At 38.1% G+C, this 15,723-nt stretch overlaps 1 protein-coding gene across 1 annotated transcript; it reads right to left on the reverse strand.

Annotated features, from left to right (window-relative positions):
• Nucleotides 1-7,514: 7,514 nt before the first annotated feature.
• sult5a1 (sulfotransferase family 5A, member 1) lies at nucleotides 7,515-10,906 on the reverse strand. Its single transcript, XM_068712796.1, has 6 exons — nucleotides 10,664-10,906; nucleotides 10,268-10,479; nucleotides 9,690-9,816; nucleotides 9,469-9,566; nucleotides 8,963-9,143; nucleotides 7,515-7,929 (listed from the first exon to the last, which is right to left on the reverse strand). Exons 1-6 carry the CDS (start codon nucleotides 10,800-10,802, stop codon nucleotides 7,760-7,762), a joined length of 927 nt encoding a protein of 308 aa, XP_068568897.1. The 5' UTR covers nucleotides 10,803-10,906; the 3' UTR covers nucleotides 7,515-7,759.
• Nucleotides 10,907-15,723: the final 4,817 nt, after the last annotated feature.

Here is a 15,723-nt window from a genome sequence, read left to right on the forward strand (position 1 = left end):
TGTTGGGAAGGTTCAAATCCTCACTTGAGGCACTAACTGGGAGGCTCAGTTTACACATCACAACATCAGTCCGTCACGGGCCGGCAGTCCATACATGACTGTGTCTTGGTTCACAGTCAGTGATATAATTTTGACAGTAGAAAGAGATTTTGAGACAAGCTCTCTCTTCAGCTATTCAGTCAAGATTTTGGGCATTTTTTCAAACAAAAGTGGAGCTGTTGAAGGAAGTACTTTTAGCACGTCTGCAGCAGGGTGCATGAGGTTCTCCTCTATGGCTTCTAAATTATTAATATCCCTGTCAAGGGCTATTACTCTCAACCAGTCTCAGAATGTACTCTCTCTGGCTCCATCACTCCTGCAGAGCAACAACTGAGGTCAAAACACGAACAGTCTCTCACTGCGGTTTAATCCAGAATTAGCATGGATGATGAATGTTGTGTTTTTTATTTAAGACTATATGTGTTTTATGTAAAACCTCAATTGAGACTGCTTTTATCAGTTGCTAAGTGAGACAAACAGGAAGATATAGTCAGATATAGTAGTTTTCTTTGTGGCTAACTGGTCACAAGCCCAACCCCTAAGACAGTAACAAAATGTACATGTAACTTGTTCAGTCAGTGCTCATAAGTATGTAGGTGTCAGTCATTTTTTAATTTTCCATTAAATCAATTATATGTCAAGTGATTAATATATATCGTCACATCTAAGTATGACCATACTTTCTCATTTAATTATGTGTTCTTCGCCTCTGAAATAGACACAGTTTTAATAAGCATCTTACCTGTTGTAACTACACTGTTTATGCGGTAACAGTTTCTCCGACACTTAAGTTGGCATTGTGGAAAAATCTTTAGGGAGAGAAAGCGGTAGATAGAAGTTTACATCATCTGAAAGCCGTGAACCTGAGGATTGATTTAAGATGCAGTGAAAACTGTGCGTCAACTTTTTCCTGTCATACATCTGCAACAAACATTGTTTTGTTGAGGCATCTATTCAAATGTTGAAAGTTGAAATGTTGCACCACAGATTTGGTGCAAGATTCTTTACTGGTTCTGTAAAGCTATATAATCAGTTTATGATGACAATTATCAGTGTCATAGTTTTATTGTACCCATTATTAGATATGCAAAGAAAACATGGAGCAAGTCTACTCCGTTAAGATTCACTGAATGCGGTGCTCTCTGATCATTCATCCCGACATGTCCGGTGATTGTCGATAGAGTTTCTCATTTAACAGAAGCTCAGCGTCGAGGCGACTGTTCTGCTGATACCGGCCATCTGTAAATTCAATCATCAAACACAACAAATGAATGGTATTTTCTAAGGCAGTCTGCTGTTTGAAGCGTGATGTGTACTCAGCTGCCAGGTTATGTACTCTGTCCTCATGTGTAACTGGGTAACTGAAGCTTTCTGAGCTTCCTCACCCACCTTCGTATTGACTGTACTTACCCCAGACACACAAACACACCAAGCGTTTGAAAAGGCAATATTACAACAGATATGTCGTACTGTATCACCTCATGGACCATTTTCCACTGCTTGCCTGAACAGGATTTACTCTGTCTTTTATTTGTCAAAGATAAGCTTTATTATTACTTGCTTGATTATGAATCATACTTCCCTTCAAATATTAAATTGACATCATCAGGAAACAGACAACAAAATCAAGCGTCAAATGGGCATAAGCTCAAAATATTAGGAAGTCCTGTCTGAGCCACTGTAGTGCTGATCTCTCTCCTCCTGGCAGTTATTCACAATAATCCACCATTTTTATCTGGATCTAGGAAGTTGAAATGGCATTTTAGTTGTTTTTTCCACTATCACAAGAGCGTCCTGTTCAAGCTCAGATCTGTCACTTTTGTCACCAGTTTTACCACATAATTAAGCACTAAAAGAAGGCAACATTAGACTGAGATATGTTTTGATTTTGTGCTACTTTATACATCTACGCCTCACAGGGAAATATTGCAATTTTTACACTACATTTGCTATTTATTGTGTAGCTCCACCTCTACCGACTAAAGCATTTTTTAAATTTTAATAAATGCATTCAATAAAACTGACCCAGCAGTGGTCCTTGCACAGGTAGCATACATTAAAACAGTTTACAGTGGATAACAGCCAGCGTTTAGAATACCTGTTGTTAAATACAATATGCTGATTAAATAATCAATAATGTGCAATGAGGTGCTGTGATGGTTCCCATCAAGTCCATTGTTGAGGGCGCTATCAATAACATGTACCTAAGATGTTAAACTCGAACATGTTGAAGTTATGTTTATTTGTTGTATGCAGTTTTAAATATTGTGATGGAGCACAGTGATTAACCTGTTGACCCTAACTATTGTTAGATATCCATATTATTCACTCTTAGTGCCGCCCATAAAGACTGGTTGGCTCAGTTGTTTCTCAAACAAAAAAAACAAGCGGTAGTTTGTAAGAACAACACCTCACCCTTTTGAGTTGATTCACAAAATGTATTTGCCTTGTTTGTATTTCTTTAAACCAATCACAATCGAGTTGGGCAGCGCTAGGCAGAGGATGCAGAGAGAGTGCCCTTGAAAATATATAGTGCAGATAACGGAAGTGGAGGAGAATGCTGGCTGAAATAAGAGGCCAATGGCAGACTTATACCACAGTCTAGATCTGGTGTGTCAGACGACAAAGTCAGAGATGCCGGCAGCAGTTCAGAGTTCTGGAAGCAGTCGATACTTAAATGCCAAAATCAATTATAGTTAGTTTCCCATATCAACATTTTTTTATTCACAAGTTCGAAAGTAGGACAACCATATCAGTGTGGATGTAGCTTTTTTTATCGGCTCCAAAATGGAACTGCTGTACTGCTGTTGCACCATGACATTTCTTGTGTTTTATCACAGAGGCACAGGCTGTTACAGCTGTAATGGAAAAGAGAAATAAATAGCAAGTACAAGTGGTTCAAGGTTGTCTGTGTACCTTAGAAACAACAAGAACATCTGCGTTTAAATAAAATAAAGAAGGAAAAAAAAAGAAGGAAAGTGTTGTTAGATGTGAACAAAACCAGATCATGCAAATGATTAAAGCTCTTCTTTATCCTCTTACACTTCCATCACCCGGGCATACAGTCATATGTGGTTTCCTGCAGTCCTCTCTAAATGTGGAGCAGCATTTTCTTCTCATACTAAACCTCGGCTGTCACACCTTCTCATGGAGACAACCGCCGTGAGTCTCTTCAGATCTGCTGCTCTCATTACCTGTCTCTTATCGGTGAGGAACCACAGTTGGTACTCCTGGTCAGAGTTGACATGACTCAGATTTTCTTAATTTTGCTATTACAGTAGCAAAAATTATATACATATTTATAGTTGCCAGCAACCCTTTAAGTAATGAATAAGGGAATGAATAAATTGAAATTATTTGATCAGATAAAAAACATCTATTTAAGAAGCAACATAAACAGTGTGTTCAGCTGCCTTATTATTTATTTTAAGGATAAGGATAAGGATGTTTATTGTCATTATAAAAAGATACAACGAAATTGAGTTGGCGACTCATCAGTTGGCGGGGGGGGGGGGGGTGGAGCAAACCGCTCTGGGGAAAAAGCTGTTCCTCTGCCTGTTAGTCCGGGTTTTGATAGTCTTGTATCTTGCTGGCCTTCTTCTGGAGGCGGCCAGCATACACAGTGACCAGGTCAGGGAGGGTAACTCCCAGCATCCTCTGTGCTGTTTTGACCACACGGGCCAGGTCCCTCCGGTTCTCTGCTGTGCAGCTGGCATACCACACAGTAAATCACTGACAAAGGATGGTTTCAATCACGCTTCTGTAGAAGTTTACCAGAAGTTCAAGGGGCAGGCCAGCTTGTTTTAGCTTCCTCAGGAAAAGAGTCTCTGCTGGGCTTTCTTCACCAGGTGTGATGTGTTCAGGGACCAAGTGAGGTCTTCAGTAATGTTGAGCCCCAGGAATTTGCTGCTGTCCACCCTCTCCACCTCCTCCCTACTTATGTAGAGTGGAGAGGGTGTGGTCTTCCTGGATCTCCTGAAGTCCACTATGACTTCTTTGGTCTTGGTGGTGTTCAGGACCAGGTTGTTGTCTGAGCACTACTCAGCCAGATGTTGGACCTCCTGTCTGTAGTGTGTCTCGTCGTTGTTGGAGATGAGCTAGCTTATTAACATAGCTTTTAAGAAGAAGTTTGGATTCAGGATGAATGCAGTCAGTCATTGTTGTGCTCTCGGGGAGATTCTGATATCATGAATGGATATATTGGATGTTTACGGTGGGCACAACCCTCTCCAACAGCATCGTCTCATGGGTTGTCATGTTACCATTCCACAGCAAAAAAGAAAAGGTCAGTGCACTTTCAGCAGCAGTTCTGTCAATATGCCTCCCTCTTCCAACAACAACAATGACGAAAGGACTGATGCAGCTTTACTGAGCTCCTTTTTTCATATTACACCAAAAATGTATGAGTTTCAGACAGATGGACTCCCTCTTCTGTGCAGAAGCTTCAAGGGTATACAAAAATAAATTGAATTGAATTGAATAGTCTTCTGGCTTCTACCTTCTCTCTCTCTCTCGCTCTCTCTCTCTCTGTCTCCCTCTCTCTCTCTCTCTCTCTCTCTCTCTCTCTCTCTCTCTCTGTCTTAAACAGACACACACACACACAGCAATAGATGTGGCGCTGGGTCCTCATCTCTGTATTTATCTATTATTGTCATAAAGTCCATATTCACAAAAAGATAGATGTAATAATTTCCAAAATTCACAACATGTTTTTTTTATCTAAATATTCTTATTTAATATATTTATTTATTTCGCCTATGAAAAACAATATTTTCACTGTGGTCAAAAAACTATGTATTCTCCCGCTCACACCTGTATTAACGGGACAGTCTTGCAACATACTTTCTGTTTCTGCCCAAATTATCCAAATCATGTATAAATTGAGGAATTTCCCCAGATTTAACAAAGCTCCCTCCAGAGCTACACAGCGTGTTTTCACAGACTGAGTAGTACTCCCCATGATGAGTAAACTGACCTTTTGATGTGTAAAACTGGAGCACCTTTAAGACGCATTTGAGCCTATATAACGGTTGATGCATCCATGTTGAACTTGAAAAGTGTATCACAGTGGATCTTTCCTAAATGCCTTCACCCTGTGAGCGAGATAAACAAAGCCACCTGGTGGCCAGAGGAGTCATATCACGTAATTTCTTTCAAACCTCCAGGTACTTTCCCATTCATAACAACCAACAACTTTGTGATATTCTGTAGCTAAACTTCAAACAATAAATAGGGTATGATGCAAAAGCTGGAGAGCAAAAGGAGAGACAGTCCAGTTGAGCTATGATTTCGAAACATTGTCTTGAAAGTCTGTTGAAAATATATCTGTAAAAGTTGTAAAGATCGTATTGCTGGTAGTTTCTCCCACTTTCTGAGCCAAATCATTTAGGAGGACATGTTATACATGTGCTATGAAGTCAAAGGCGTCAGTGTACATCAGTTTACATGGTTGAAATAGTTCAAATAATAAATAGAATTTGGGAAAAAAAATATGCATCCTGTTAGCAATGTTGCTCAACATGTCAAATGTCAAAACAGGCTAGCAACAATGATACCTTTTTTTTTTATAGATTTGAACAGTCTGGTTTTGAACCGTCAGAGTGACACCAGCTTTACCCTTCAACCTCCTTCCCCTCGGCTGAGTGGAAATATAGAGAAGTGTGAAGTAGCTTCTCACATGGCTGAAATGTGTGTGTGTGTGTGTGTGTGTGTGTGTGTGTGTGTGTGTGTGTGTGTGTGTGCGTGTGTGTGTGCGTGTGTGTGTGCGTGTGTGTGTGTGTGTGTGTGTGTGTGTGTGTGTTTGTTTGTGTGTGCACAGCAAAAAGCACAAATGCCAGAATCGTGTGTGTATGTGTGACCATGCATGGACTTTATTAGCAGCTGATGCTAATACAACAGCACATCGGAGCCCTTGTCAACTCGATTACTCGGTGCACGTTTAACAAAGATCAATGTCAGAAGGTGAAGGAAGAGACAAATCATTTTTCTAAAAAGAAGGAACTCTGGCTTTCACAACACGTTTTGAAAAGACAAAACGATATTCTTCAAGGTTGCGTAAGTTTGAGTTTGAATGTTGTTACTTTCCAATTAGGCAAGCGGACTATAGAGGTCTGGTAAGGTCACTTATTTCTACCTCCACATCACCAGAGTTTTTTTCATTTTCCAACTTGTAGTATTCAACCCCAACTGACAATAACGACAGCTTGAAACAAAGTGTTTCCACTAAGAAAATACTACTGTAGCATCATGACCGCTTCCCCTCCACCAAAACTGCACGGAAAGTCCACTATTCAGTCTCCTTTTTGGTCTCCTGGTTTAAAACTACCATCCTGTATCTGTTCATATTCATTTGAGGACCAACAGTCTTTTTCATCATATTCTAACCCTATCTAGGCAACCAAACCCTTTTTAATTTACCCATGGATCATACTGCTTGTCTTTGTAGCTAATATTAAATCTATCTCTCAATTTTAGCAACCAAACTCTCAACTCAGCCTCACAGTTCAAGTTGTATTGTGGTTTACTGATGTAAAAGCTCTTGGTTGAGATGTTTTTATTAGACAGCGTGACAAATTGACATGTCAAATGAGGCCAGACAGGATGATTTTTTTCATGGTTTAGTTGAACTGTTATCAAAGGTCAACTTAAATACAATTGGGATTATTTCCTGTTTCATTTCCTTTTTCACACTGATAAATATAACTGACCTTTTCAAACAGACAGTGATATATCATTCCTCCAGTCCTTCCTACATTTCTGCAACAGACAAAACACAATGCATCACACTGTTCATGCCAAAAAGTGGTGCAAGGACGCTATATTTCTTAAGAAACGGAAATTCCAGCAGATGATATACAGAGGATATGTGCTGTTAGATTATTAGAATGACATTTACGGAGTATGATAACATTCTATTGTTTTTATTTGCTGTGATTTTAGTAAGAAGGGAGAACAACTCTTTTGACCTCTTAATAACAGATACTACGATTTGAGTTCATCAAACTGTCTTTGTCGCGGGATTTAAGTTTTATAATCAGTTGTCAGCTATGAGCCTCTGTGGATTAATAATCATATCAACCTTTACCAGACTGATGCCTTTCCACCAGTTATCAGAGTTCAGTCACAGAGCACAGTGTGTTCTGTACAATCTGTACCACGTTAGCTCTTATACTCACACACACACACACACACACACACACACACACACATTCAAAGCTCTCCAGTGCATGGAAACTGGAGGGTGAACAGCACCTTTCTTTCGGTGTGTGAATTGACAAGACACACAAGGACAGCTCAGCCCTCTGGATGAGCTTTATATTAAAACCTTTGACCTGTCCTTACCCCTCTGTTCAATGTTGTGCGGCTTACATAACTGCCAATTTATTTGCTTGTACTGCACATTAGCAACCTTAAGTGCACCAAAAACAAATAATTTGGACCATGGTTGTGGTCCAGCTTAAGAGGATTCAGTTGATCTGAGATTTATTCATGCATAATATTAATCAAAATATTGAATACATCATCAAGTGTTACATCAAACACAGGTGAATTGAAAAAAACGAGTCTGCAATATACAGTATGTAAAAAGCATTGAAGGTTACTGAGCATTACATGTCCCAAAGTGGCCTTTTATTCATTTAAACTACAACTTAGAGAACACCATCCACTTGTGATCCATCTCACACAATCCAACATGATATCTAACTTCATTTAGCTTTTTTCACAGTTGGGTGTTCTTCAGTGGGATTTGTTCATTAGCATGCGTCTCTTCTTTATGTTGCTCGTCCCACACAAACTGTAGAGCGCAGTCCTTCATCTTGGACTCAAAGACGCTTTTGAAATATTGATTCAGCTCCTCTGTGAACATGTTTTTCCAGTCTCCAATCTTACCTGAATTGTAGGGAGGGAAGAGGGAGGAATTAATTGGCAAATACGTAATTTAATAATAAATAAAACCTTATAGACTACAGGTAAATGTGCATATATGATTCAAGCACAAACATGTTTTCCTCCTCAACTGATCATGCTTTTAAATATAGACCTGTTGACTCATGTGTTTACAGACATTACAGATGTAAACTAACCATAATAAAGAAATAGTTTGACATCCTGGAAAATGTGTTGATTTTACTAGATTAAAAAAAAAAGATCCAACCTAAAAAACCAGCCCAGTGGTGCCAACCCTTTTCCTGAGAGTAGCTGGCAGCACTAGCTCCAAAAGTTGCTAAATCTAGCAAGAAAACCGACAAGTCTGCAACATTATGTAATATATATATATATATATATATATATATATATATATATATATATATATATATATATATATATATAATATTATTTTATATTATAATATTTGTATTTGTATTTTATTTTATTTTTAGTTATATTTCGTAATTGTGGACTTTTGTACTTTTTTTTACTTAGTTGATATTCTTTACTGTTTATTACTATTTATAATACTTGCTGCTCTTGTTTTTTACCATGTCTCTTGTTTGCACTGTCCACTATGCTGCTGTGATCCTGTAAATGTCTCCACTGCGGGACTAATAAAGGATTATCTTATCTTATCTTACATTGACAGCCCGTCACTTCAGGCCTCCCTCCAAACATGATTGGACGGGCTTATTACAGGCCTGCGACAGCCATACTGAATTTTGCTCTCTTTTTGTCAGAGCAATTGATTGCTGTCCCGATGTAATGAGAATATTGATCTCTTTAACTTGTGACCCTTCAGATTGATCCTTTGGATGTTCTGACCCTCAAGTTGGGAACCACTGTACTAAAAGTAATTTTTGGTTTGATAACAGGTTCCAATTTCGGTAACCACTGTTTTGTTTTTTCTTAATTTGGATCACATATTGTCAGACATAGGACACAATCAATCAACCGAGTTTGATTTATCAGCATTAGAAAAAAGCCCCACCTTTTCTCATGAAGGAGCCCTTGCTATGGTCCATTATCTCCTCAGTGACCAGAGTGTAGTTGGCCATCTTGTTGTCTTTCATGCTGCTGAAGCTGCAGTGTTTCACACAGTTGTTGACCTCGTCCTCCAGCAAGGGACTTTGTAGATGAGAGCTCACCCGCTTTATGGCACCTTTTATGTCCTGACAGCAGGAAGAAGAGACGAATGATAGTAAAATCATTCATATAAAAAGTAATCATGAAGTAAAATCTCGATTGCAGTTTGCAACAGCTTCCTTGAAATGCTTAATAAATAATTATAAACTCTGAAGTAAGATTTGAAGGTTAAAGGCGTGTTTTGAAGGCAAGCTTTGAAGAAGTGAGTAAACAACATTTTCACATCATAAACTTCTAGACCTGCCCCAGTTCTTGTGAGTGGGGTACAAGATAAATAAGTATCTTATAAGAAATTGTAAAAAGTTTATGGACAATTATTATGATGAGAGTGATACATCAATTCTCCTTTACCATCGACATCTCTTCATAGGTGATGTGAAGCAGATTGTTCATAGTTGCTGTCTGACTGGTCCAGCCTTTAATGTGGTCAAACCAGCAGCCATAGTGCACTGAAACAAAGAAAAACACAACTAATTGCACTTTTGGCTGCTGAGCTGCAGTCCATATATCCTCATAAAAAATGTAAATATTAAATGAAGTAAATATGTCTTTTTGTCCTGATGTCAACTCACGTGTGCCCTCCAGGAATTGATTTAAAAACTCAGAAAATGAGCCTGCCTCAGGTAGGAAGTTGGCCATTTTGTGGAAGTGATAAAAGGAAACTACCACATCCTTGGGGTTTCTGCTCACATAGATGACCTGTGAAATGACACAGAGCAACAGTGTCAAAATGTTTGTACTGCACTTAGTATAGCTTCACCAATTTCAAAAATGCTTAGAATGATAGATTTTTTTGTTTGTTTTACATAAACAAATATCATAAACATTCAGTTCTGATACGGATCCCTTAGATTGTTTTTATAAAAGAATTTTAACCAAGATACATATGGAGCGGGACATTTTTAGAGTTAAAAAAAACAATATGTCAGTGCTCTCTGGAGCTCTCTGGAGCTGTCTCAAAACTAGTGACACTGTTACTACATCACCTCAAAACCTTTAGCATTTCTGTGCTACAATTTCATCATACTTATCAGCCGCTATATACACTGATACCGATATGTCTGCAATAAATACATATTGGCCAGGCCAATTTATTGGTTTATGTCTATACGCTGTGGTCCAAACAGGCAAATCAACTTGTAAATTTGACCTTTGCTTTGGAGCCCTGGAGGGTGGGGCCCAGCAGGTGATGTGGCAGGTGTGTAGTGATGACTCGAGGTTTGGTGGGTGAAGCCTCCAGTACCGCAGTGAAATAATGATGCTCCAGCCAGGGAGCCCGAGCCCAGTTTGGGACAGTTTTGGACACGTTTGGGTCCCCTCTGCTGGATATGAGAGTCACAATTTCCTGCATCCATGTGGTGCCTGTTTAAAGAAATGAGAGGAGCATACTGTGTAGTAATGCGTCATGTAAATTCCAGTCATACTATTACATACTTAAATGCATTTTGACATTATATCTGCAACGAGTTACTCAATGTGCCATTGTGGTTAGTTGCAATATGTTTGAAGACACATGTATCCTGATCAGTTGGTCGTCTCTTCTTACCTGACTTTGGATAAGAGACAATGATGATATCTGTGTCCTCAAATGGAAATTTGAGAGCAAGTTGTAAGGAATCCTGGGTGTGCAGGTGTCCAGGAAAAAGCAAACCATGAAAGGGCTCTACGACATCCAACCTGGCCATATCCAACCTTGATATAGATACGTTCTCTGGTCTGTCTCTCTTTTTCAGCTGCCTCTAGCCTAGTTCTCCTTTTGTGTTTAGCTTTCGTCTGTAGCTCTGTTCCTGTCTCTCTACTCTGCCCTGTGAGAGAGACCGAGTGATGACCACACAGGCTTCAAGTGAGCTAAAAAGAGGAAATGTAAATGGACACCTGCGTCAGGCACTGGGTGTATCTTGCTAAATTTGCCATAGTTAACAAATCCAGTTATATAGTTATAGATCCAGTTACCTGCTGTTATTTTGTTCAGGGTTTGTACATTATGTTTCCAGATATACAGTAGTTTCTGGAACTTTACAATAATGTTTAATGCCAGTCTAGTTGTCAATAATGAATTACATATTTTTAACAGCATAAACCCTACTATATAACTCATATTGCTCCTCAAATGTGTGAGATATGGCCATAATTTGAAGACAAACTTCTTACTTCAATGTTTCTTGTTTCAGTATTCAGTATTATAGGACTCACTCTGTATTATTGAATAGTTTTTTTCCACCACACTATCTAACCGTACACAGACCGTACAGCCCCTAATTAGTGTCTATGCATTTTAGTTATTTTGGAGAAAAAAATGATTTATTTATTTTCCAATTATTTAGACTGTATGGACCCAGAAGTTAAAGGTAATTTCTAATCCCTGTTTGTTTGGAGTACACTTTGCACCTTTAAATGACTTTGAAAAGATAAGCACATTGACAGTGTCTCATGTTTATTTTGAATCAACTTGTTACAGTTCTTCAATGATGTTAGGCTATATGATGTTCACACTGAATACGTGCTTCAAGCATCACTTTGAAGATATCCCCCTGAAAATATTAAATTATCACAGCATATAGTACCACTCAAGCTTAGACAAACAAGCGGAGACCATAAATGAGTTGTAACCAAAAGTGGGTTTATTTTTATACTGGTATAACAGGAAGGGATCTTAAGATAAACTACTCACAACAAGGGTGGGAGCCAGGGGGGGAGAGGAAGATTGACTAACAGATCAGCTGAGCTGACTCAACCCTCCAGCCTCCAGCACAGTCCTACTTGCTTTAATCTGATGAACAGGAACTTTTTTAGAGCCATTTGCCACATGATCAATGATGTTATATATTGAAAATGTAAAGACTGGGACAGCGATTGAATTTTTTTTAAAGTAGCTTTCTGGTTTTAAATCATGATAACTGTGGTCTGCACAGACGTGTGTGTAATTAGTTGCATTTCTTCTCTTTGGGTGTGCAAAAACTGTGATTGGGCTTAATTCATATTTAATAAATAAAAAATAGTAACCTATACATAATAAAAAAAGACTATGTGTAGTTTTGATTTCAATTGAGTTGAATAAACAAATGTCATTGATATATTAATTAGATTTGACTCAGTTTTGTTTGAATAAAATCAGCATCTCTAAGTAGAATCTAATTGTATTTCACCAGGAACGTAGAAGATGCAGAAAATTGATTAATTGCACTCATTGAGAGGTCTTTGGTTTTAATCAGCTTACACATCAACCCACGGTATTTTGCACCACATGGACATCAATCAGCAATCATCTGCCACCATCAGGGACAGGCCTGCTGTTCTGATTCAAAGCCAGTCAGTCAGTCTGCATTGTCTTTGATTCTACTAAAAACGTGGAAAGGACTGAAAAAGTGCTCGGCTCAATGTTACTTTCCCAGGAATACTGTATAAAAAGCCCTTTTAAGATTCCAGCCAATTTAATTTGACCAAGTGTCCCGGCCTCAACCCAAGCTTTTATCCATCCCCCACATTAACAAGCTATTGTCAGCTAGCAAATATCCGAGCAAATAGGCCTCATTATTTGAATGCACAGATGTATGAAAAGCGTACTTACTGTAGTTACGAGTTACATTCACTGCATTTCATTTTCTCAAGTACAATTTTTACTCAAGTATCTTGCTGTTAAAAGCAGCATCATTTTCAGCTTTCGTACATTACGTTCTCTGTAGGTTTTGTATTGTTTTGTTTCATGCCTCTGTTCTCAGTACAAGAGGCCACAGAAGGAGAGATGTAATTACTGCCCTACTTCAGTGTATGGGCCCTTTCCACAGCAGCCAATCTGACAAAGCACATGATGATGTGAGGATGGTGTGATGGGGTTTTCTCTTTTAGCCACTTGTTAGCAACAAAATTTAGAGGTATATTTACGGACATATTTTATAGCGTGGAACAAAATTTTAAAATATCTTAAGCTTGTGTTAACCACAGACCTTATTTCAAACCAATTAAAAAAGGATTACTTGGAAGTGCAAAAACATATTTTTGGTCTTTTAGGACCCACTGCTGCACAGCTCTATTTGGGAAGGACCTTCTTGTTAGCTGTACAGTCTGAAATACTAAATGTGATTTCAGGATGGTGATGAAGACATCTACAACATCATGACACGTCAGAAAGTCCTGACATCAGCATCATGAATAAGAGCATGACCGTTCTGACTGCTCTGGGTAACTTTCCGAGGACTTAATCCGTGCTCGTTGGATATGCAGTGAATCTTATATCCCAAGGAGCTCAGGTACATGCCTGAAGTCTTTCACAAACTCCTCCTCGAGCTAAACTTTTTAAAGCTGTCCCCAAAAGTGGACAGCCTCACGAATAAGCTATGCCAAAATTGCCATTATGCAATGTACTATATCCCTATTGCACACAAACATTGTTTCTGTCTTTGTTTTCTTTTATCCCCGTGATACTGATTTAAACTTATATTTGAAAGAATTAAGTTAGGTACATATAAATAAGAAGAGCAATGTAAATGTGTTGAATTAAGCAAAAATGTGTTAAAATATGAGTTGATATAATTTATTTTATTAAATGAATCCAAACATTTATCCAGATATTTAGTAAGCTTATATTAATTTCACTCAAATAATCAGTAAATTTAAATTACTTTTGCTCAGTTCCTCAGTTTTGCTTGAGAAATTGATTTGGATTTACTTTCAGTGAATTTATTTAATATTTTTTAATCAAATTCGTAGAACTCAAAATTTCTTCAATTATGTTAAGTGTCACTTTGTTGCCATACGTTTTTTTTAAGTAACCAATGGTCACATTTTTTAGGGAGTGGATGCTTTTCCAAAAAATGTCACCTTTAACCAACTTTAACTCTGGTCTAGAACTCTGTAAAAATACGAGGTGACAAATGACAGAGAACAGTCGGTGTTTGACGGGTACAGACTGTCGACGACATCATGGCCTCAGTCTTCATGTCAGTGATGCTTGGACACGTAAGGTCAACCCTTAAATGGTCTTCTCTGCTGCTTGACTTTGTTGATGTTTGATGTTTATATCTCCATGTATTTAGTTTTACTTTAGTGGAGGACATTTATGGAGACAAGTGTACTTTTACTCTCAATCATTTGACTAAAATACTGTGTAGCCAGTTGAAAGAAACACTTTTTTACTTTTATTACTGCCCAAAATAGCTACACAATGCAAATGAATAAATATATCATAACTTTTTTCTGAAACATTAGTCAGAACTAAGTGTAAATTGCTCAAGGTGACACACTGATTTCAAAGCAAAGTGTTTTTTCTAAATTTAAAGAAACATCTCATACAAATGGAACCTGCTTTGTTGTTTGTTCTTCTGGAAAATCGGACTATCTAGACTGCAGCACTGTAGCTACAAGATACCTAGTGAGGCATCTTGTGTAACTCATCAATGATAATCCATTAATAATAATCCACTATATTCACTGAAATGAGGTGGGAAGTATTATATATGAAATAAAAAAAACTGTACATAAGACATATGAATTCTGAATAATTGTTATTTTACTCTTTGACTCACTCAAGTGGCGAGATCATCATCTTTATTGACTAATTTGAGGAGCAGCCTTGAAGATAAGAAGGTGGAGTCGATAGTAGCAGTAAATCAAAGCTGACAGAAGGGCGTCTCATCTGTTGTTCTACATATATACAACACATATCTACATGTAGATTAACCCTCCTGTTATGTTCCGGGTCAAATTGACCCGTTTAAATTTTTGAAAATCTAGAAAAAATATTTTAAAGTACTTTTTATGAAACTTCTTCTGCTTGCCTTAATTAGTGTAATCAACGCTTAAAAAAATAAATAAAATAAAATATCATGCATTTGCAACAACCCCCTGCAGGTTTATATAACAGAGATGATGTTCGGGTCAATGTGACCCGGCAGTGAAAGTGGAGGCTATAAGGGGTCATAAGTGTCAAGTTTAGACCATTTCTTTCTTTGAAAACGTGAGACAAAGTATTTCTTACTCTCTCCCACCATGTTTCACCCCATTTCACACACACACACACACACACACACACACACACACACACACACACACACACACACACACACACACACACACACACACACACACTCTCTCTCTTTCCCACTACCCCACCTGTGCGAGAAATACAGATACTATCTTGACGGGAACCTTTTATTTTCCTGCGGGAAAACTCCGCCCACACTTAGCAGGGGAGGGTTGCTTGAGAGTCCTACCAACATTACACTCAGATGCATACAACAAAGCAGCTTACTGTAGGACAACATGAGCAACAGAAACAAAGAGATGACAGCCCTGGAGGCTCTAGAGCACATCCTTGATCACGACAGTGAAATAGAAGATGAAGACCATCTTGAAGTCAATTCAGATTATAATGGTACTGATTATGAACCATCAGATGAGGAAACTGATATACCCTGAACAGCAGAGGTGTCACATCTCTATTTATCTACATCACCCCATGAAAAAAAGAAAGTTTCAAAATGTACAAAAAAAATTTAAATAAATACATGTTATGGTAGACTAATGCAATTTATATCTAGGTTTTTCCAAAGTACCTACAAAATTGTTTGAACATGTATTTTTCATGAAAATGAATGAGTTATCCTAATT

This window comes from Cebidichthys violaceus, unplaced genomic scaffold (assembly GCF_023349555.1).
Source record: "Cebidichthys violaceus isolate CVI_PGR_0920_01 unplaced genomic scaffold, fCebVio1.0.p SCAF_174, whole genome shotgun sequence".
In the NCBI taxonomy this organism is placed as follows: Eukaryota; Metazoa; Chordata; class Actinopteri; order Perciformes; family Stichaeidae; genus Cebidichthys; species Cebidichthys violaceus.